Source organism: Mytilus californianus, unplaced genomic scaffold, assembly GCF_021869535.1.
Source record: "Mytilus californianus isolate M0D057914Y unplaced genomic scaffold, xbMytCali1.0.p SCAF_2, whole genome shotgun sequence".
NCBI classification, from domain to species: domain Eukaryota; kingdom Metazoa; phylum Mollusca; class Bivalvia; order Mytilida; family Mytilidae; genus Mytilus; species Mytilus californianus.
Window position 1 is genome coordinate 130,036,193 of NW_026262668.1, and position 23,145 is coordinate 130,059,337.

Consider the following 23,145-nt stretch of genomic DNA (forward strand, 5'->3'; position numbering starts at 1 on the left):
TCATAAGCAACATTGAAAGAAATGGTAAATTTCGTCATTTTAGGACAATTACTCCGAAAATGGGTATGACAGTTTTGATGAAATAGACAGTAGGTAGAACTCAACTCTAAAAATTATGTCCCTATCAGATTTTCTCTTTATATAGCGATTTTAACATTAATACAAAAAAACTTGGATTTTCTCCTATGCTCAACTTCAACCATGTCGGTCATGTTGTTTGGCAAGCAGTATCAAAGGACATGTTTGTCAATCAAGATATCCCAAAGATGGCTAAATTAGTTTTCAATTGGCACAGTATTTCGGAGAAGAATTGTGTAAGAGTTGACAGACGAAGAAGACGGATCACGGACGACGAATGCCAAATGATAAGAATAGTTCACTTGACCCTTCAGGTTAGGTGAACTATAAACTTGAACATGTAAAATAAGTAGATAGCTTACATACTTGAATTCCATTGAAGCTGTCCACTTCTCCTAGCTGTAATGAGAAAAATAATGTTAAAGCAAATAAAGCTGAATCGTTTATGAACATGGAATACTGCTCATGTATAATGATTAAACGGTATACATAACACTTGATTAGTTTCGTGCGTCCAAAGCGTTTTTTTGGTATGTTAAAGTGATGTCAACGAGTACTTGAGTATCGATTGGTAGTACTGAGTATCGGAACCACAATGATACTTGATTAATCGGTTACTTGTTACGACATTCCCTCCTTTCAAAAAATTGTTATTTTGGAAAACGTTCGTCCGAGAATTCAATAGAAATTACCAAATAATCATAGTTTAAAAATCGTTTGTATGTTTGTCCGAAATTGTCATTTAAAATGCTTCAGAAATGTTCCGTTTTTAAATACTTGACAAACATGTTGCACCATATTTAAAATGAATTATCGTTTCGAAGAACAAACAGAATAAAGTTATAACGGACAATCAGGCATCAGACTTCTTATCATATAGCAACTTTGTAAATGTGCTTTCAAATGTATACGTTGTTTGATCTGCTTAAAATTTGTATAGTTTTTTTTAATTCATTATTAAATTGCTGTTTACTAAAATTGGTATGCATACTTAAACCATAAAAATGCATGTAGTGATTGAGTTATTGATTATGGTATTTCATGCCTATAACAAAACTTGTTAATAAGTTCTTACTTTGCGGTAATACAAATTTGTAAAAGAACACACACGTTAGTTGTAGAACACTTACTTGAGGACGATATCAAGCGATAGTTGACGGGTGTTTATGTACTTTAGGTAGCCAAAACAAATAACGCAATTTCAAATTTCAAAAGAGACTTTAAGCTGAGATATGGTAATTATACGATTCTCTTCTATTTAATTGACAGGAACACATGGATTCAGATTAAATATTAAACAAATTTCTTGGCATTTTGCTATAATAAATTTTATCATAGTCCAGACACTGCAATATAGCAACACAATCTAAACGGCTTGCATAATTTATCATCAATTTTAGTCAACATGCAATATTTACCACAGAGCTATTAGTTATTAATACTTATACCGGATTTATATGGTAGAAGTATAATAATAGTCTTAAGGTAGAGGATGTTATGAAATTCGTTAATGAAATTTAACCGCAAATTTTTATCATTAAAGTTTGGAAATGAAAAAAAAAAAATGATATAATAACAGGCTATTAAGGTTGTTGATTTTTTATTTTCTATACACCATTGTGATGATTTGTTGATAAATGAGATTAATATGAGTCACTTACATTGTATGTAGTCATACTAGACAACATAGCTGGGTTGTATACAGAAATCTGAAGAATATGAACTTCATCTTCAACTCTATCAATTGGAACTTTGAGCCAGCAGTTATCAATATCCAGGACTATTTCATGCATGAAACATCCCCCCTTAGGAATGCAGTAACATGCAGAAAACTGATCGCAAAAGTGCTGTGTCTATAATATATATGGAAATATATATCCAAATTGCATAACAAAAATTTGAAATATTTCAAAATCAACCTAACTTAAAAAAAGACCACAATGTATAATGAATATGAGAGCGTAGCAAGAAAATATAGCAGCTAAAGTAATACTAATTTCAAATTTTACTACAAATTGCCAAAAAAGAATTATCTATTTTGTGATAATGTTTATTTTTTTTTAATTTTCTGTTCATTGTTTTTACATAATAGATCTATCGTCAGGCATTTTGTCTCCTGTATACTGCTGAAATATTACAATATTATTATGAAATTATTGATACATGTAGGATGGTATCTTCCCATTTTGTTTATAAACATATTTTATTATCTTTAAAAATCACCTGTGATTCGACCATGAAGTCTTTCTGGTTCTTCACTTCCCCTGTGCTTTTAACCACGAACTTGAACGAAACTTTACTGATTCCACTGTGTAGATCTTTGGCATCGACAGTTACTCTGTATGCACAATGTAACATTAAATAATTAATGTTTATACTCCACTTGATGAGATTTTCTAAAGGTGTCTGTAAGGTAATATTTTTTACAGCGATTAGTAAAAGCATTTTGTTGAGTTTGAGAAATGATTATCTATTCTATTTAATTATATTTTTAAAAGTGCATTATGAAAAGGATGAGGCGTTAACTACTTTTATTTGCGACTGTCACTCAGTCAACAGAGTAAAATTATCGTGATAGAATAGGTCATGGTGTTCAAGTATTGCAATCGGATTTTGAAAAATCTGGTATATAAAAATACAGTTCAACTTCAAAATCTGTTGGAAAATCTCTTTTATTATCAAAAGGATGAATCATAAAAACAAAGAAATCAATCAAAATTATAAATATACATCGATAATACCGAGCAGTAAGCTAAAGAAAAAAATCAGTACTAGTTAAGAACTCAAGGAAGACGACACATTATTCTATGCGAATCATTTAAAAAATTTTGAATCTATAATGGTCATATTCCAATATATTATGATATATTTGAAACTGAAACTAACTATCATATGTGTCAAGCAGAACAGTAAAATGGAAGCGTCATTTTCCTTGAATAGGTTCAGATTAATTTGAAAAAGTAAAATTTCAATATTTTCAATCTAAATTGATCGTGAAAAAACGGACAAAACATTGTAATAGATCGTGAAAGGCAACCAGTAACCAGACATAATGATCAGGAAATTAAATAAATTATACTAATTGATATACTTATAATTAGTTGAATGTGTGATTACTGTATAAGAACCTAATTAAAATTAATGTTTTAAATAAATGTTGTGTTTTTAATTAATAAATTGTTTTGTAGTTGACGACCATAAACTTTTTTAAAACAAGTTATCAAATAACTCAATGAAAGATAGTATTCATATTGACAAATATCTGTTCCATGGTCATTCACAAAAATACACAGCATATATATCTTTCCTGCTTAAGCAAAAATAAAGATATATGTATCTTTATATACATATTTACACACATAGTTATACATTTTTTCACTTAAGATGCAATTTGATTGATACACATCCAAAATAATATGGCAATCAGAAGCGTAACTTTTTGATTAAAATGAGAATCATTGTATCTATAATAATAAATGCATTAGTGAATAATTAAGAGAGAGATAGTCTGTGGGTGTTCCCTGGTAATACATGCATAGCAGGGTTTGTATCTTTAAAATGTTTTAAATCTAAACAGATAGTCAATTACATGACGCTAATCACTCATCACTATAAATAACACTGTCTAACTCTGAGTCAGAATCATAGGTCCGGGTATAATGATATTCTCCTGTGAATTGTGAATTCATTTCAGCTCGAATTAAACAAAAATCTGCTTGCCATATTGGTCTATTAATTAAGGCAGAACTCTTTTTTTATCGGATCATTCCATGTTTTAACTGTCGCTATTTAGCCATTGCTGACAGTAAAACGTTGAAATCAACACTAGTGTATATAACAGTTATAATCAAATTTCATAGTACAGTGATTGTTTTTGCCTAGTGGACTTAGGTATTCTAAATTCGAGATCATTTGTTCTTCATTGGTCAAAATTAGGTCTAGGGTATGCGGTGTGTTTGTACCTCTCCATCTTGTTGGCTTAGTTATGTGTTAAAATCAAAATTTCCCTGCAGATTTTCTAAGAATTTAAATTAATTACTCTCTGTACTATCACCTTGGGTATTCCAACTGTCCTAATTTATATCTAGAAAATAAAAGTCTCCCATTATAAGGATATGTAAAAAGCCTTTGCTACAAGCTACATTTGTTAGTGTATTGAGTTTATCAATAAATACCCGAGTCCTATTTGAAGGTGATCTACATATCAAGACTATTAAATAGAACTTATAATGAATTGTACTGTTCAAGCGAGTTTCACATCTGCCTGTTCTGACACGTCCTGTTTGAAGATACTTTAAAATTTTATAATATCTATTGGGAATGGACTATTTTGTCACACATTACTCAGCTTCTGTATTAAGCAAAGATTTGATATTTGGTCTAGAACTTTATTACGATCAGTTGTACCATGTAAACACTCTTTGTTTGACGATACTTTGAATTTTTTTAATACCTGTATTTCTCAGCTTCTGTATTCAGGAATGATTTCATATTTGGTCTGGAACATTTTTAAACGTTATACAGTGTGACATAGCTAAGATATGCCAGGCAATTACTTCCTGTTTAGATACTTGATTTTTTTAATTGCTTCATGAAAAAGAAGTCAAGGTTATCTGATATTTGCCAGACAGAAATGAAAGACCAAAAATGATCTATAAACCAAATAAATTGTCTAGTTCTGCATTTCCTCACCTGATAACCCCAACCCTCATTTCCTAACAGACGATAAACTTAAGATGAAGAATCAAGATATCATTATTTTATAACAGTATTTAATGACCTTTAAAGATACACTTATAAACTTTGTTTTTAAAATTATCACTGGTTCTTAAGAAGATATTTAAAGCTTATATCAATCTGACCTCTTTTTGAAGCCAAAATGAACTTTTTAGGACCAAAGCAACAACAGTAGTAACTGCACCAAAGTACTTTCAATTATCAAGGACATTGAAAAAGGCATATTGTGAAGTTATTTTCAAATGGTTCATTTTTTCTTATAGAAATAAATCTTTGAAATTTGAAGCAATCTTATTTTTTACTCTTTTTTGATCATTTGAGCCAAATTTGACTCAGGTCCGAAGTAACACAGCTTAGTAAGCATCTTCTCAAGACCATTTACACAAACTTGCATTTTATTTCAAAATAAAATAACAAAACATACTTTCCCTTAGGGTAACAAAGTCACCAGCTACACTAGAACAACCCAGGTCCATTATATTTGTTGATGAATCATCATCAGAGTAACAACACTTAGGCAGGACCATAAACAATATTCCTGACAAGTTTGGATTCAATTTGTTCAATGATTATAAAGAAGAAGACAAAATTGTGAGCTGTTAATGGAACGATGACAATGGCACACATCAAGTTGTTTCAATAGCCAACATGATCTTTGTTCAGGTGAGCTAAACAAAACTGTAGAAAACTTATTTCAAATAGAAAAGCACATCCTAAATTCTACGGTGATGTTGTTAACCGAGCCCGGAAATTTAGATACGAATCGATCCGAGTAAATTTATAAATCCTTTAAACAAACTTATTCTAATAGGTAACCTTTTCAACACTGTAATTAAATCTTTGAATATTGTTTTTATTGGTATAGATATTGATTTTGTTATCAGTAAATTAAAACAATACTAAATATTACACATATGTACTTTCACAGTACTACAATCTGTCGATACCTATATTTTGACATTCACAAGGTCATGTTTTTATCTGACTGTTGATGACATCTTTACACTAAATCCATTGGATGTTGGATGTGTACTGATTGATATTTTAGTCTTGGATACATGATTTTTTTATTAGTTGTTATCGGCTTTCAACTAGCTGCCAGTAACTGTAAGTACTCTCAGATCTGTACTTAGTGTCTCTTTTGTTGTTAGGGATGTGTGACGGATAAATACCCTGCCATGTCCTATCTGTGTTTTTGTTTGATGTTTTTGTTTGTATCGGTCTGATGAGTTAAGCCTTTTTCAACTGATTTTTATAGTTTGTTCTTATGTTGTGCTGTTACATCACTGTCCCAGGTTAGGGGGAGGGTTGAGCGCTCACAAATATGTTTAACCCTGCCACATTCTTTATGTGCCTGTCCCAAGTCAGGAGCCTGTACGGCAATGGTTATTGTTGGTTGACGTTTAATATTTGTTTTTCGTAAATTGTTTTGTTATAAATTAGGCCGTTAGTTTTCTCAATTGAATTGTTTCATATTTTTCATGTCGGGGCCTTTTATAGCTGACTATACAGTATGGGTTTTTCTCATTGTTGAAGGCGTTACGGTTGCCTATAAATGATAACATCCACTTTATTTGAACTTTGGTGGATAGTTGTCTCGTTGGGAATCATACTACATCTCCTTATTTTTATAAAAGCTCACAACGTTTTTGGCCTGGTAAGTTAAAAAACTTTTTGAATTCAAGATTTGTGAGTATATACATACCAGGTAATATATCATGTTTCTACCATAATTCTTTTACCTTTACCAAATAGTTGGTATAGTTTAGTTTTTATCTTGGTAAATAACAGTTACACAGTGTGCTAATGACCTAATAAAATATATATGGGGTCAGTAAATTCCATATGGGGCAAGAGAGAGTGAAGATAGGCCATATATAGAATTACTGACCCTGTATATATAGCGCACCGTGTTACTAATTTATCTCGCCCTCCACCCCACTATCTTGATATAGGTTATTTAGATGAAACTATAATAATAATAAATATTTTGCAGTTGCTGTTATAGTAATCAATATGAGTCATTAAATCAATATTTGGTGTCTGGTGGACTATTAATCATAAAAAGAACAAAAATTGATTTCTGATTTTTTTTAGCATTGATCCCATTGGAATATGAGTTTATTTTTTTGTGTTTGTTTATTCATAGAATGTATTTACTTAATTTAAACATCGTCATTTTGTCAAACACACAAAAAAACATTCAATAGGAACAATGTTGAAAATTTTGTCAGAAATCAACTTTTAATATACGAATCAGTGTTTATATTGAACAGATCGAAAACATATTATTGATATTGAATAAATACAATATTACATGCAGTTTTGTGAGTTGAAACTTGTATTTTCATGTTTTTAGAAAATATTTGTTCTTAAGGTAAACCAATCAATGAGTGATGGATTTCTTTTATTTGTTTATTCCTGTTTTGACATGCTAGGCAGAGAATTGCAAGACATTTGTGATCTACTAATATTTTATTGCAAAATAAGGCAATCACTATTTGTGTTACTATTTGTATACATTGAAATTCTGATCAATTTTGACTTGTAAAAATGCATTTGTTGAGATTTGTATGCAGTATCTAATTAAATGTTCATAAAAAGAAATATTTCCATATTGTACATGTGCATATATAATGTATTATTAAATTAATATACATGTTGTTTAGATTGAGCTGAATGTTTTGTCAATTAACACAACAATATGTTTATATACTATGTAGATATAGGAAGATGTGGTATCAGTGCCAATGAGACAACTCTCCATCCAATTTACAATTTATAAAAGTAAACCATTATAGGTCAAGGTATGTGCATTGTATATCAGATTTTCTAATGGCTGAGCTATCAGCAAATCTTGCTCATTATTTAAAACATTAAAAAACAAATAAGGTACAGAATATCAAACAAGATGAACCAATATTTTAGAGAACTATCGTTAGTTTTGTATGAACATAATAAAAACAAAATTGCTAATGCCTTCTTTAATTTCACAATCAGTTCAAAACTTTTGTATTGAGAAAATAAAATGATTGGAAAATAAATAAAAACAGTTTAACTTGACTGAAAATGGCCAAAATAACCCAATACAGAAACTAAATAAACTTCCTCAAAATACTGAATATTATTAATACAATATTCAAGGGCAGAATTAACATGATAGAAGATTGCTGCTTTCAAGGAACAATGTAACAAGTCTTAATCCTAATTTGAAGTCATCTCTTTCAAGTTTTATGGATGTCAGCATGATCTGGTTGACTGTCATGGGATATATGTGTCACATTAATAATCCTACTTATCAATGGAATTTCACTTGCTAGAACTGTATTATTGCACTTACACTGAAATCTTTCCCTTAGCCAGATAAAAACAAGAATGTGTCCATAGTACACGGATGCCCCACTCGCACTATCATTTTGTTCAGTGGACCGTGAAATTGGGGTCAAAACTCTAATTTGGCATTAAAATTAGAAAGATCATATCAAAGGGTACTAAGTTTCAAGTTGATTGGACTTCAATTTCATCAAAAACTACCAAAATTTTTAACCTGAAGTGGGACAGACGGACGGACGGACGAACGGACACACAGACCAAAAAACGATAGTAGGGCATACAAATAAATCTGTTGAAACATCGACACCTGACCTCAAGATCTCACACATTACAATACAACTTGAAAAATGTATTATAAATCAAATATTTTTAAGAAATCATAATTTAGGCATGAACTAACATTTTCTAAGCACCATATATATAGAGAGATAGCATTATGATATTGGAAATTTTGTTTTTTCCAGCATTTCCATATCAGAAATAAGTTGCTAAAAAGTGCTCAAAATAACATAAAATACAAGAGTGCACACGCTGAAATGTCTCGCCTTCTTTAATAACCGTTGATATTATGTTGATAGTCCTAAATATAAAGCTTTACTACAACTATCACATAAACTTAACATGATCCAAGAAAATGAGGTCAATATCATATAAACCAAACGATGAATACATGTACACCTTACAATCATTCAATACACTGAATATAGTTGACCTATTGCTTATAGTTTCTAAGAAACATACTTAACCAAGAAAACTTAACATTGACCAATGGACCATGAAAATGAGTTCAAGGTCAGATGAACCATGCCAGGCAGACATGAACAGCTTACAATCCTTCCATACAACAAATATAGTTGACTCATTACTTACAGTTTAAGAAAAACAGACCTAAACACAAAACCTAACACTGAGCAATGGAGCGTGAAAATGAGGTCAAGGTCAATTAAAACCTACGAGACTGACATGTACATCATGAAATATTTCCATACACCAAATATAGTTGACCTATTGCATATAGTATAAGAAAAACAGACCAAAACACAAAAACTTAACTATAACCACTGAACCATGAAAATGAGGTCAAGATCAGATGACACCTGCCAATTGGACATGTACACCTTACAATCCTTCCATACACCAAATATACTAGACCTATTGCTTATAGTATCCGAGATATGGACTTGACCACCAAAACTTAACCTTGTTCACTGATCCATGAAATGAGGTCGAGGTAGAGTGAAAACTGTCTGACGGGCATGAGGACCTTGCAAGGTACGCACATATTACATATAGTTATCCTATTACTCATAATAAGAGAGAAATTAACATTACAAAATATCTTAGCTTTTTTTTCAAGTAGTCACTGAACCATGAAAATGAGGTCAAGGACAATGGACATGTGACAGACGGAAACTTCGTAACATAAGGCATCTATATACAAAGTATGAAGGATCCAGGTCTTTCACCTTCGAAAATATAAAGCTTTTAAGAAGTTAGTTAACGCCGCCGCCGCCGCCGGATCACTATCCCTATGTCGAGCTTTCTGCGACAGAAGTTGCAGGCTTGACAATAATAAAAACCTATTTGGCCCATACCACAAATATTTCAACAGTTTGATGATATAAAAAATGTGTGGCAAATTAATAATCTATACTTCCCTTGCCACATATATTCCTACAGCAAAAAGCCTTGCGTGGCAAATCGTCTCACAGTGGATATGAAAACTATGCAAAAGCTTGATTGAACAATAATATTTACGACCATAATCCTAAACAACTTGCAAGATGTTTTTCTACAAATGTAAATAATTTTTATCTTTTGTCAATGGTTATCCAGACTTCTTCACTAGGATGTGTTACAAGACCATGCACAGGAGTAATTACTTGACCTTCAACCATATTAAACTTGAACTTTCTTAGTAAGGTCACAAAGCAAACAGTAGCTTCAGCATAGGCAAACCTATATCCAGGACAAATCCTTTTCCCAGCAAATCCAAAAGGTTGGAAAGCTAACCTTCGTCTCTTCTTACTGTTCTCTTTACTAAATCTATCAGGATCAAATCTACAAAATTATATAAGATTTTCATCTACAACAATAAGTATTTTTTAATCACAAGTCAAAATTGGACATTTTTTTCTTTCATTTTAGAGGATATCTAGATGGGCTTAAATACACACTAGCTTGAAACTTTTCAGAGTTATTTTGATTTTAAAAGAGATTCATCAAAAATTGTTAGCTACTGAAATCAAATTTTGTTATATTTACTTTCACACGAGACTGAACGAAATCATTAAAAATACAAGACATGAAATATGAACAAGAAATGCATGTTTATCATATGATGTATTGTCAAATACTAAGTTTTACTGTCATAAATTATAACTTTTGATCTAAGTTTAGAATCCATGGTTCAATCACAGGAGAAGATCCGGTAAGGGCTTATTTTGGCCTAAAATTTGAAGTCCATCTGGTGAAAGATTTTTGACATTTTCTAAAAACTTAAGTGTCTTCTTCAGTTGATTCAATTAGTTTATGTAAAAGATTTGAACTGATTTGGTCATTAAAGACGCCTAAATTCAAGCTTAGATATGAAAAATCTATCAAATATGCCACAAAACGTCACTTTCCAGATGGTTTTTGTCTAAAATAAAAGTGGCCGCATTCGTGTTCAGTCTCAGCATTTCTATATGTTATGTTTCATTAAGACTGAACACAAGTTCGGCCACTTCCATTTTAGACAATAAACTGTTATCACAGAGATATGTCTCGCCTTTTTGTAATTTTGATAATGCAAATGTTGAAATTAAAATAGCAATACTTTAACATGTAAGTTATGCAAATATTCAAAGTCGATGAACCATGACTGAAGGTACATGGCTAAACAATCTCCATGGAATGAGATGTGCCAATGCTAATATAACTGCATACCAAATACCATTGACTTATTATAAGTCGTTCCCTTTAAACAAATCTAAACACAAACATTAACTTGTAAACTATGTAAAAGTTTCAAAGTCAATGAACCATGATCAGGGGTGGGGGCTATATAATCTCCATGGGAACGATACATGCAAATGCCAATAAATTTGCATACCAAATATCGTTGACTTAACATTAGCAGTTCATTTTAAACTGATCTAATCACAAACTAATACATGTAAACTAAGCAAAAGTTTCAAAGTAAATAGACCATGACTGAGGGGGCGGGGCCAAATATTCTCCTTGGAAATGAGATGTGCAAATGCTTATACAACTAAACACAAATTAACATTGGCCTACCACTAATGGTTCCCTTGAACTGACCTAATCACAAACTAATACATGTTAACTTAGCAAAATTTTCAAAGTCTATAGACCATGACTAAGGAGGTGGAGCCAAATAATCTCCATGGAAATGAGATATGCCAATGCTTATACAACTGCATACCAAATATCATTGACCTACCACTAGTGGTTCCCCATAAATTTACCTAATCACAAACTAATACATGTAAACTATAAAAAGTTTCAAAGTCAATAGACCTTGACTGAGGGGGCGGGCCAAATAATCTCCATGGTAATGAGATGTGCCAATGCTAATACAACTGCATACAAAATATCATTGACCTACCACCAGTGGTTCACCATGAACTAGATCTAATCACAAACTAATACATTGTTGACGCCGCCGTCGCCGTCGTCGCCGCCGACGCCGGAAACAGCATACCTATGTCTCGCTTTTTGACTCCGTCAAGGCGAGACAAAAACCGTATAAAAATAAGGACAAATGCTAAAATTGTGAAGGTTTCACTAATTTTACATGAATTAATGATGCTAGTATCTGATGCATGTGCATCGTAATGTCAAAAACAAGCCCATATTTATGTAACAAAAGTATTCTTTCCAACAAAAAGCTTAAAGTTTTCATTCTTAACAAATTTTTGAAATGCTATATGTTGGCGCCAAAAAGGGGTCTTACCGGGCCTATTCCTTACAATGTGTTCTTTTTACAAAAACCCCAACTAAATTCCCCAAAAATATTGTGGTCAAGTTGAACAAGTTTGAATATGACTTTTGGTTCAAGTATTGTGTCAACAATAATACAGTATGCACATCTTATGGAAAAATGTAACACATTAATTCAAACATTGAATATATATACATGTAGTTTGCCTACCATGAACCAGCAACATTAAACACATTTTCATTTACATCTAGGTTTATGTCTTCCTTATACTTTATAGATACCTGTTAGGTACTGGCCATATGGCTTCATCTTGCTGTGTCACACCAAGAGCATGGATTACAGGAGTCTGAAAATAAACAATCATTCCTGGATAACAAAATGAATAATAGTTGATTATTTTTAAATAAGTTCAACAAATTATCTCAGGGATTGTATTTGACTGTCGATGAACTCATCAAGGAACTTTTATGTTATTTTCAACCTGATGAAACCCACTGGCACCACTGCACTTCTTTGGGTTATTTTTTCTAAATAAAATTGAAAATGGAAATGGGGAATATGTCAAAGAGACAACAACCTGACCAAGGATCAGACAACAGCCGAAGGCCACCAATGGGTCTTCAACGCAGCGAGAAAATCCCGCACCCGGAGGTGGTCCTCAGCTGGCCCCTTAATAAAATTGTGTACTAGTTCAGTGAAAATGGACGTCACACTAAACTCCAAAACATATAAATGAACTAAAATTAAAAAACATGCAAGACTAACAAAGGCCAGAGGCTCCTGACTTGGGACAGGCGCAAAAATGCGGCGGGGTTAAGCATGTTTTGTGAGATCTCAACCCTCCCCCTATACCTCTAGCCAATGAAGAATAAAGAAACACATAGCAATACGCACAGTAAAACTCAGTTTAAAAGAGTCCGAGTCCGATGTCAGAATAGGTAACAAAAGAAACTAGGCAAAATGACAATGATACATAAATTAACAAAGAACTACTAAAGAATCTTTCTGTTGTCCTTGCAGTAAAGTTTCAAATAATTCTATAGTTACAGAGAAAAGATTCTGGAAAACTGTTCAATTGAAATAAAAGAATACCTTTGCTGCCATTTCTTCATTTTTAACAAAATCAAATGAACAGGTTAATACAATCTAAGACTCTCTCATCTTGCAATAGTATTAAAACATTTGACTTTTCTACACTTTACACAAGTATTCCCCAAACTAAAAGACAAATTGAAAGAGTTGGTATTACTTTGTTTCATTAAGAAGAATGGCGAACGTAGATACAAGTATCTTGTCTTGGGGAGGGATAAATCCTACTTTGTAAGGAATCAACCTGATTCAAACAAAAAATTCTCTGAAACTGACATTATCAAGATGCTTGATTTCTTGATTGACAACATATTTGTTACGTTTGGAGGACGTGTTTTTCAACAGACTGTCGGAATTCCAATGGGAACCAATTGTGCCCCTCTTCTTGCCGACTTGTTTCTTTATTATTATGAGGCTGACTTCATACAGGAGCTTCTTAGGAAGAGAGATAAGAAGTTAGTAATATCCTTTAACTCTACGTTCCGCTATATAGATGATGTTCTCTCACTAAATAATACAAAATTTGGTGACTATGTTGAACGAATCTATCCCATCGAACTAGAGATAAAGGATACTACAGATACAGTTAAGTCTGCCTCATATCTTGACTTACATCTAGAAATTGACAATGAGGGTCGGTTGATAACAAAACTTTACGACAAAAGAGATGATTTCAGCTTCCCAATTGTGAACTTTCCATTTCTATGTAGCAACATTCCAGCAGCGCCTGCATACGGAGTATGTATCTCCCAATTGATACGATATTCCCGCGCTTGTGTTTCCTATCATGATTTTCTTGATAGAGGATTGCTGCTCACAAGGAAGCTATTAAACCAAGAGTTCCAAATGGTGAAGTTGAAGTCATCCCTTCGTAAATCTTACGGACGCCATCACGAGTTGGTTGACCGTTATGGAATAACCGTTTCACAGATGATATCGGATATGTTCCTTATGTCGTAACTACAATACCCTTCCCTTTTCGCGAATGTGACTTACCGAATTAGACTATTTACCGGATTTGTAATAACATAAGCAACTCGACGGGTGCCACATGTGGAGCAGGATCTGCTTACCCTTCCGGAGCACCTGAGATCACCCCCAGTTTTTGGTGGGGTTCGTGTTGCTTAGTCTTTAGTTTTCTATGTTGTGTCATCTGTACTATTATTTGTCTGTTTGTCTTTTTATTTTTGGCCATGACGTTGTCAGTTTGTTTTCGATCTATGAGTTTGACTGTCCCTCTGGTATATTTCGTCCCTCTTTAATAGAGGAGATTTAATACATAATCTTACCAAGCTTAATTTTATAAAAGAGAACATAAATGTCAACTTATCACACAATTCTGATCAAACTTAAATAAAGTTAACACCAGGTTACAAATTTATAGAAAATCATCAACAGAAAATGAAAGTTTTAATTAGAAAACAATTTTACCTAGTGAAAAACAGATCTCTTGTTGTTCATATCAAAGTAATAGATTTTTATTGATATCTTAAATATCATATTGTTTCATTCAAAGGCCTTTTAATTTATATAATGTATACATTACTAATGTCAACAGACAACATGATTCTTACTGGTCAAAAACACAATTGAACATGAATTCAGAGAGTCAAACTTGTCGAAAGATTTTAACAGGTCATTTAAATATACAATATTCTCATACTGGCTCAAATTTTATAAGTGCGGTGTACTATTCAAGAGGATCGTAGTGATGCAATATCATTGATATACAACAAAGAAAATATCCTAAACAAAAATGTCAAGCATGAAATACACATAATAGTTCTGAATTCAGTCATGTATAATCAGCAGGGCACATATCTAGAATATCCAGTACTACAAGCAAGAAATGAAAGATGTTTTTTTTTATAAATGGTAGAGGTCCCCTAATAACTTTTCAAATTCATGAATCATATATGATCTCTTAATGATTTCCCTTATTCATATTAATATGAAATTTTATTAAAAATCAATTATTTACTGCAAAATATTCAAATGTTTCAGTGCAAATTTCAGCCTTCTAATATAATTTGAAAAGACCTCATTGAACCTGCCTAATGAAGTATAAAAGCAGAAATGTAATCAGTCATTCCTTCAGATTTGGTGTTTCAGAATGCTGCAGGTTTTTTCCTCAGCTTAATGTATTTCAAATATTAAAATGTTGAATAAATCGAACAGAAATTTCCATTGTTATTTTAATTGGCAATCATACAACATCTCCTTATTTTCATATTGGTTGCAATTTACAACATCTTCAAATTCTGGTTAATGCCATCATAATAACATTATATGGCCCAATACTTTTGTAATTGGGCATTACATAATTAACAACTCACATTTTTAGGTATTTTGTGCCCTCCTAATTCAGAGTCAAAATCCTGGAATCTGGCTGCCCATGGGGCAATGACTGCACATCTTAGGGTCTCATCTATAACTTGTCGTAAATACCTTTTCACAATAAAAAAAAACTATTGTATAAAACATTTGAACAGAACCTCTATTCCAAAATTAAAATTCATATGGGATAAATATACCCATACATACCTAAAACTGCCAATACTAAAAGTTTCTGTTCTGGTTGTGGCCTGTTATCTATTTCTTGCATGAAGAGATATATCTCGTATCACACTGCACGGAGTGTGATACGAAAACTGTGTTAATTTGATTGGCTTATCCAGCATCATGAGACGATATTACAACATTTCCATTAGCTATTTGTTAGGTCATTGATAACTTTCAAAGGTTAAGACAATGCACATTTCGTCCATAGCAACGGACATTTGTGATTTTTTCAATAATATACAAAACACTCACACTTTTCACCTGGAAATCTTCTTTTTGTCAAATATTTACGCCTTAAAAGGACATATGACGTCATACTTGTATGTCCAAAAGACTATATCAATGATTCGCGGACTTTTTAATTTAACACAATAAGAGTGTTGACCATAAGAGAAAAAATTTAACAACTCATGAGAATTGGATATCGCTTGATATAAACTCTCGTTATTTAATTTAAAAAGTCATAATAACCTCGACGAAGGCTTGGTTATTATCATATTGAAATTAGATAACTCAAGTTGATATCAAGCGATATCCAATTCTCACTCGTTATGAAGACTCCAATACTCTAACTTCAACTCACAGGTGTATTTTTGTACTTAAAGTAGTTTTTATTTGACTCCAATTGCATAAGAACCATGTTCTAATTCCTTTGAAAGTATCAATACATTTATGCAGAGAAGGGCTTTCAGTTACACTAAATAATTGATACTTGAGAACTGATGCTTAACTATTGTAACAAAAAAAAAAACTAACACTATATCATTGTTACTAGAGTTCTAACACTAAACCATTGATACTAGAGAACTATCACTAAAACATTGATACTAGAGAACAGCGGCTCTTTTCACAAAAAATCTTAAGAGTAAAAATACTCGTAAGACATACACATTTCAGTATAACTTACGATCAATTTTAGTCGTAAGATTTTTTGTGAAATAAGTCGCTGACTCTTAATCATTGAAACTAAAAGAAGTGGGACTAAATCACTGATACTAGAGAACTGACACTTAATCATTGATACTAGAAAACGCATAAAATTAAGGAAAAGACAATCTGACGGACAACAACATTGCTTATTAATTCAAAGTCGCTGGATCAAGATCTTGTGGGCAGGGTCGACAAACTGAGATGTACTGATAGTAATGCAACTTTATACAAAATATCATTGATCTGTCACAAGCAGTTCTTATCAAACTGACTTATGCAGAAAAATTAACATTGAAAATTGCTAATTCATTCAAAGTCACTGGACCATGACCTAGGGGGCAAGGCCTCAAAATAGTTGTCAAACAGATATGTACTGATAGTAATGCAACTTCATACAAAATAACATTGATCTATCACATGTAGATCCTATCAAACTAACTCAAGCAGAAAACTTAACATTGAAAATTGCTTATTAATTCAAAATCACTGGACGATGTCCTTGGGACCAGGACCTCAAAAATAGTTGTCAAACTGATATGCACTGATAGTAATGCGACCTCATAAAAAATCTCATTGATCTATCATAAGTAGATTCTATCAAACTAACTTAAGCAGAAAACATATCATTGAAAATTGCTTGTTAATTCAAAGTCACCGGACCATGACTTTTGGGGCAGGGCCTCAAAATAGTCGCCAAACTGATATGTACTGATAGTAATGCAACTTCATATTAAATCGTCCTGAACATGCATGAAATATTTGCCACTGGACGTAAAGCAACAAACAATCAATCAATGAATCATATTAAATATCAATGATCTATCACAAGTAGTTCCTATCAAACTAACTTAAGCAGAAAACTTAACATTGAAAATTGCTAGTTAATTCAAAGTTACTGGACCATGACCTAGGGGGCAGGGCCTTGAAATAGTCGTCAAAATGATATGTACTGATAGTAACGCAACTTTATATTAAATATCAATGATCTATCACAAGTAGTTCCTATCAAACTAACTTAAACAGAAAAACTTAACAATTGTTGACGCCAGCGCCGTCACTGTCGCCGTCAAAACAATCCCTATGTCTCACCTTCCGCGTCTTTCGTAGCAGGCGAGACAAAAACTATAAAACTTAGACTAAATCACTGATACTAGAAAACTGACATTTAATCATTGATACTAGAAAAACACTTAAACATAGATAATTTAGACTAAATCATTGATACTAGAAAACTTAGACTAAATCATTGATACTAGAGAACTTGCACTAAATCATTGATACTAGAAAACTTACACTTAACCATTGATACTAGAAAACTTAGACTAAATCAATGATACTAGAAAACTTAGACTAAATCATTGATACTAGAGAGCTGACACTTAATCATTGATACTAGAAAATTTACACTTAATCATTGATAATAGAAAACTCCGAGTAAATCATTGATAATAGAAAACTTACACTTAATACTTAATCATTGATACTAAAACACTTAAGACCAAATCAGTGATAATAGAGAACATAAACTTAATCATTGAAACAAGAGAACTTAGACTAAATTATTGATAATAGAAAACTGACACTAACTCATTGATACTAGAAAACGTAAGACTTAATCATTGATACTAGAAAACTTACACTAAATCATTGAAACTAAAAAAACTTAAGACTTAATCATTGATACTAGAAAACTTAAGACTTAATCATTGATACCAGATAACTTAAACTAAATCCTTGATACTAGAAAACAGACACTAAATCGTTAATACTTGAGAACTTACACATAATCATTGATACCAGAAAACTTAAGACTTAATCATTGATACTAGAAAACTTAAACTAAATCCTTGATACTAGAAAACAGACACTAAATCGTTGATACTTGCGAACTTACACATAATCATTGATACTAGAGAACTTTAGACTTAATCATTGATACTAGAAAATAGACACATAATCATTGATACTTGAGAACTTAAGACTTAATCATTGATACTAGAAAACTTAAACTAAATCCTTGATACTAGAAAACAGACACTAAATCATCGATACTTGAGAACTTACACATAATCATTGATACTAGAAAACTTAAGACTTAATCATTGAAACTGGAAAACTTAAACTAAATCCTTGATACTAGAAAACAGACACTAAATCTTTGATACTTGAGAACTTACACATAATCATTGATACTAGAGAACTTTCACTGAACCATCGATACTAGAGAACTTAAACTAAATCATTGATACTAGAAAATTTACCCTTAATTATTGAAACTAGAGAACTTAGACTAAATCGTTGATGCTACAGAAATGACACTTAATCATTGATACTAGAGAACCTAAGACTAAATCATTGATATTAGAGAACTTACAATAAATCATTGATACTAGAGAACTTACACTAAATCATGATACTAGAGAACTTACACTAAATCATTGATACTAGAAAACTAACACTTTATCATTGATACTAGAAAACTTAGACTTAATCATTGATACTAGAGAACATAAGACTAAATCATTGATACTAGAAAATTTACACTGAACCATTGATACTAGAGAACTTATGAACGGATACTATATGTTATTCGGGATTTTCACAGGGAATAGGGGCTCATATTCCCTATCAGTGTTTTATATCTTCTGAGCTGCCAGGCGAAAGGGATATAGGGCACTGACAGGGAATATGAGCCCATATCCCACATAAAGCTCGAATAACAATTATAATATACTAGAGTGTCCTGATTTCAACACTTATTACCATGTTTTCTTTGTTTTCCTTCACAGGGGATATGGGCTTGAAATAGGTAACCAATCAAATTGCAGGATTAACCAGGATATTTCACTCCAGTATAATATTGGAGAATTTACACTTAATCATTGATAAAAGAGACTTTACACATAACTGTTGTACTGGAGAACTTACTCTCAATCATTGATACTTGAGAATTTACACTTAATCATTGATAATAGAGACTTCACACATAACTGTTGTACTAGAGAACTTACTCTCAATCATTGATACTTGAGAATTTACACTTAATCATTGATAATAGAGACTTTACACATAACTGTTGTACTGGAGAACTTACTCTCAATCATTGATACTAGAGAAATTGCACTAAATCATCGATGCCAGAGAACCAATGTTAAATCATCGATAAAAGAAAACTTACACTAAGTCATTGATAAAAAGAGAACTTACACTAAATCATTGATAAAAAGAGAACTTACACTAAATCATTGATAAAAAGAGAACTTACACTAAATCACTGATATTAGTGTGATCAACATCATCACTTCCGAGAGCACTCTTAATCTCTTTCTGAACTTTATCTTGGATATCCTGATGTGTGGCAAGGAAGTAAAAACACCAGGTCAGCACTGTAAACAAAATTTATAAAAAAAGAAATTATTTACAAGAATTTCCTAATCGTCATATAAATCTATACATACTTTATAAATCAAAATATACCAAAAAAAAAAAGGTAAAACAGCCATGATTTTTTAATATAAATTCCCATGGGGTTTAAATGTGTGTCCAGATTTTTACGGGTCACAATTTTATATCATATCTATTTTTACTTACCAGTCAAGGAATATACATATAGGATTTATCTCCATTACGATGCTCTCATAACTCGCAAACACACAGATGATTTCAAACATCTAAAACTCCTAGATCATATGGGTATTCAAACTCCTCAGTTAATCTTTCGGCAGCAACAAAACAAGACGTTCTCACTTCGTTTGAGACTTATGGGATAATCTTGTGGTCTTTTTATTTATGTACTATTAATACAGTATGTCCTGTATTGTTGGACGATGAAAGAAGAGCCAAGACACTCACTCGTTGATGAAAATGCTGAAAATTTGAATGATTCAGACAGTACAGGTGAAATGGGTGACATTCTCATACATGTGGGGAATAAAATGGCGAGAACCACAAAAGATGCCGTCAAAGAAAAAGAAACTTGTGTCAAAGACAGCAGAGCTGGAAAACAAACTGTGCAGCTAGAACAAAGGTTTGATAATAAAAGTAGATAGGTATTTTGGTTTGTTTTACCAAGTCAAGCTCTACAACAGGTAGTTCGATTGTGACATGAATTTCTCAGATTGGTGGTTTAGGCATGCAGAGAGAGAAAATTTCTGATAACGTCCAAAATTCAGGGGAATGTAGACTTTTAATATCTTTAAATACAAATTTGGAAAATTTGGGAAGTCATAGAATAACTAAAATTGAGTTTGATATGTGATCAGAACTTTCTTTATAACCAGACAGTCATGAAAGGGCTGATTGATTGGGGTTGTGTTCATCAGATGAGGAGGACTCACATATGGGAAGTAGTCCTGTACATGAGTTTCAGGCTGGAAACAAGTCAAAAAGAGTTGATGGATTTTGCTAATATTTACACACTCAACCTATTAGTAATGTTATATGTGGTCAATCGGAACAGAGACATAACATAGATAGTAATGATACACTTTAACCTGTGGTTAAACAGACAAACAACTTAAATGTCTTGTCAAAATTGTTTAAGGAATATATTCCTGTAGAATCATCAGATATTTCTAGTGGGTTGCTTATTGATGAAGGACAGATTAGAATTTTAGAATTTTCATGGAGAAGTAAGACTCCTGAGAAATAAGCTGCATTTAAAGATGAATATCGTAATTGTTTTCCTTTTAATGAGAAACCAATGAGTTTTTTGCAAATTCCAAATTTGGGCGATTTATTAGAGCCAATGATAAGAACTGTTCATGGGACAAAACCAGTGAAGTCTTGGGATGAACAGTTGTTTTCCCAACCTTTAAAACAAATAAAAAGGTTATCGTTTCAGGGTCAGATGGCTGTACATAAAGCATTATATCAGTGTTGTATATGCAATAAGATTGAGCAACCTTATTAGGTAAAGTTGAAATGAACACGTTAGTGATATAGCTTTATAACGTCATTTATTCTCAATTTTTCAGAAAAAAATCTTAGACTATCCGCCAACTGGTATCTTGGACTGATAAATAATTGGTTGATGAACAAACGTGTAGTTGAGGAACTGTTTCAAATTTGGGGAAGCTTTTGAAAAATTTGTTTGCTTCAATAGACTATCGTCAAACAGAAATAATTTGTTCTTGGAGCCGACGTCCGAATGCACATGCATAAGATGCTCTGACAATTTCATGGAAGAGAATGTTTGCTTTGCATATCCTCCTATTCCGAAAGTCCTTAATATATATGAGGAAGTTCAGTAGAGCTCCAATGGCCATTGAGGCACTGGTATTCAGAACTGCTACAGTTATTGATAGCAGTTCCAATCAAGTTACCAGTAATTTCGGAGCTATTGTGTCAACATAAAACACTGATTTCTAACAACAAATGTTTTCAAACAGAAGGCTTTTCTACAGGAGCAAGAGAGTTACTCTCTGCCTCATGGCAAAAAGGAACTCAAAAAGACTACTGCTCAAGATAAAAAAAATTCAGTAGCTGATGTTTACAATAATTTTAAGTCAGATAGCAGATTTCTTATTATATTTAATTGATAGTGGTTTCCAATACAGAACCATTGCAGGATATCGCTCAATGTTGTCTACAGTGTTACCTTTAGTAGATTATTTTCAAATTTGGTGACATCCACATACGACAAGATCGCTTAGGGGAAAGTTCAATACTAGACCTCCTGCAGTTTAGCTAGTCCCTGAGTGGGATTTACATTTAGTTCTAGATATGTTAGAAAAGAGTCCTTAAGAACCTATAAAACAGATAACTTTAAAAGATTTAACATTGAAAACTGTGTTTTTAACTGCTATTACTACTTACAGGAAATGTAGTGATCTGCAGGCACTAAGAACAGATGAAAGCTCTATGAGAATTCAGGGTAAGGGCATCACTTTTATCAGACACGGTCTAGCCAAACAGAATAGGGAGAAACATTTTGGCGCACAAATCTTTGTTCCTACTTACACTCATTATGGAAGTTTACACCCCAGAGAGCAATGTCCACCAAAACTTACGTGCAACTGGTCTGGTGCCCATGGTAAAAGTTGAAAATGCATATTCCCTCAGTATGACCTAAATGATTGGAAAGTAAAAAGCTTACAGTTGAATGATTATGTGAACAACAGAAGCCATGCATTGCATGTGATTATTATAACTCACACAGGTTCTTAGGCTATGTCTACTAATATACTGATATACAATCATTGTAATACATAACACATACGATAATGACTTACAATTTGCTGTAGTTTGAAATCCACCAATAATAAAAGATAAAATGTCTGAGAGTAAAGTTTCTTCATCCTGGCAATTTTCTATAAGGATGTCAATCAAAAGTAATTCTCCCTTCTTGGCTGGATTTTTCTTCCTGTGTTCCAATGTTCTTTTTATTATTCCATACAGCTTGTCTTTTGCTACCAATAAACAAGGAATTATATATGAAGGATAATATTTATCCACATCATTATATTTTA

At 32.3% G+C, this 23,145-nt stretch overlaps 3 protein-coding genes across 14 annotated transcripts in view; all 3 read right to left on the reverse strand.

Annotated features, from left to right (window-relative positions):
- Positions 1-23,145, reverse strand: part of LOC127731028 (cytochrome P450 20A1-like) — a 249,664-nt gene that overhangs the window by 218,479 nt on the left and 8,040 nt on the right. The window lies entirely within an intron of this gene.
- LOC127731025 (uncharacterized) overlaps positions 1-23,145 on the reverse strand; it is a 349,419-nt gene that overhangs the window by 107,345 nt on the left and 218,929 nt on the right. The gene's annotated exons all lie outside the window — the stretch shown is intronic.
- Positions 7,272-23,145, reverse strand: part of LOC127731030 (cytochrome P450 20A1-like) — a 28,226-nt gene continuing 12,352 nt past the window's right edge. The window contains exons 7-11 of the mRNA XM_052239802.1: positions 22,909-23,085; positions 19,941-20,061; positions 15,520-15,631; positions 12,376-12,440; positions 7,272-10,209 (exon numbers count right to left, since the gene is read on the reverse strand). Of these exons, the coding sequence (XP_052095762.1) occupies positions 9,960-10,209; positions 12,376-12,440; positions 15,520-15,631; positions 19,941-20,061; positions 22,909-23,085 (725 nt within the window). The 3' untranslated portion in view covers positions 7,272-9,959. The remainder of the gene's footprint in view (positions 10,210-12,375; positions 12,441-15,519; positions 15,632-19,940; positions 20,062-22,908; positions 23,086-23,145) is intronic.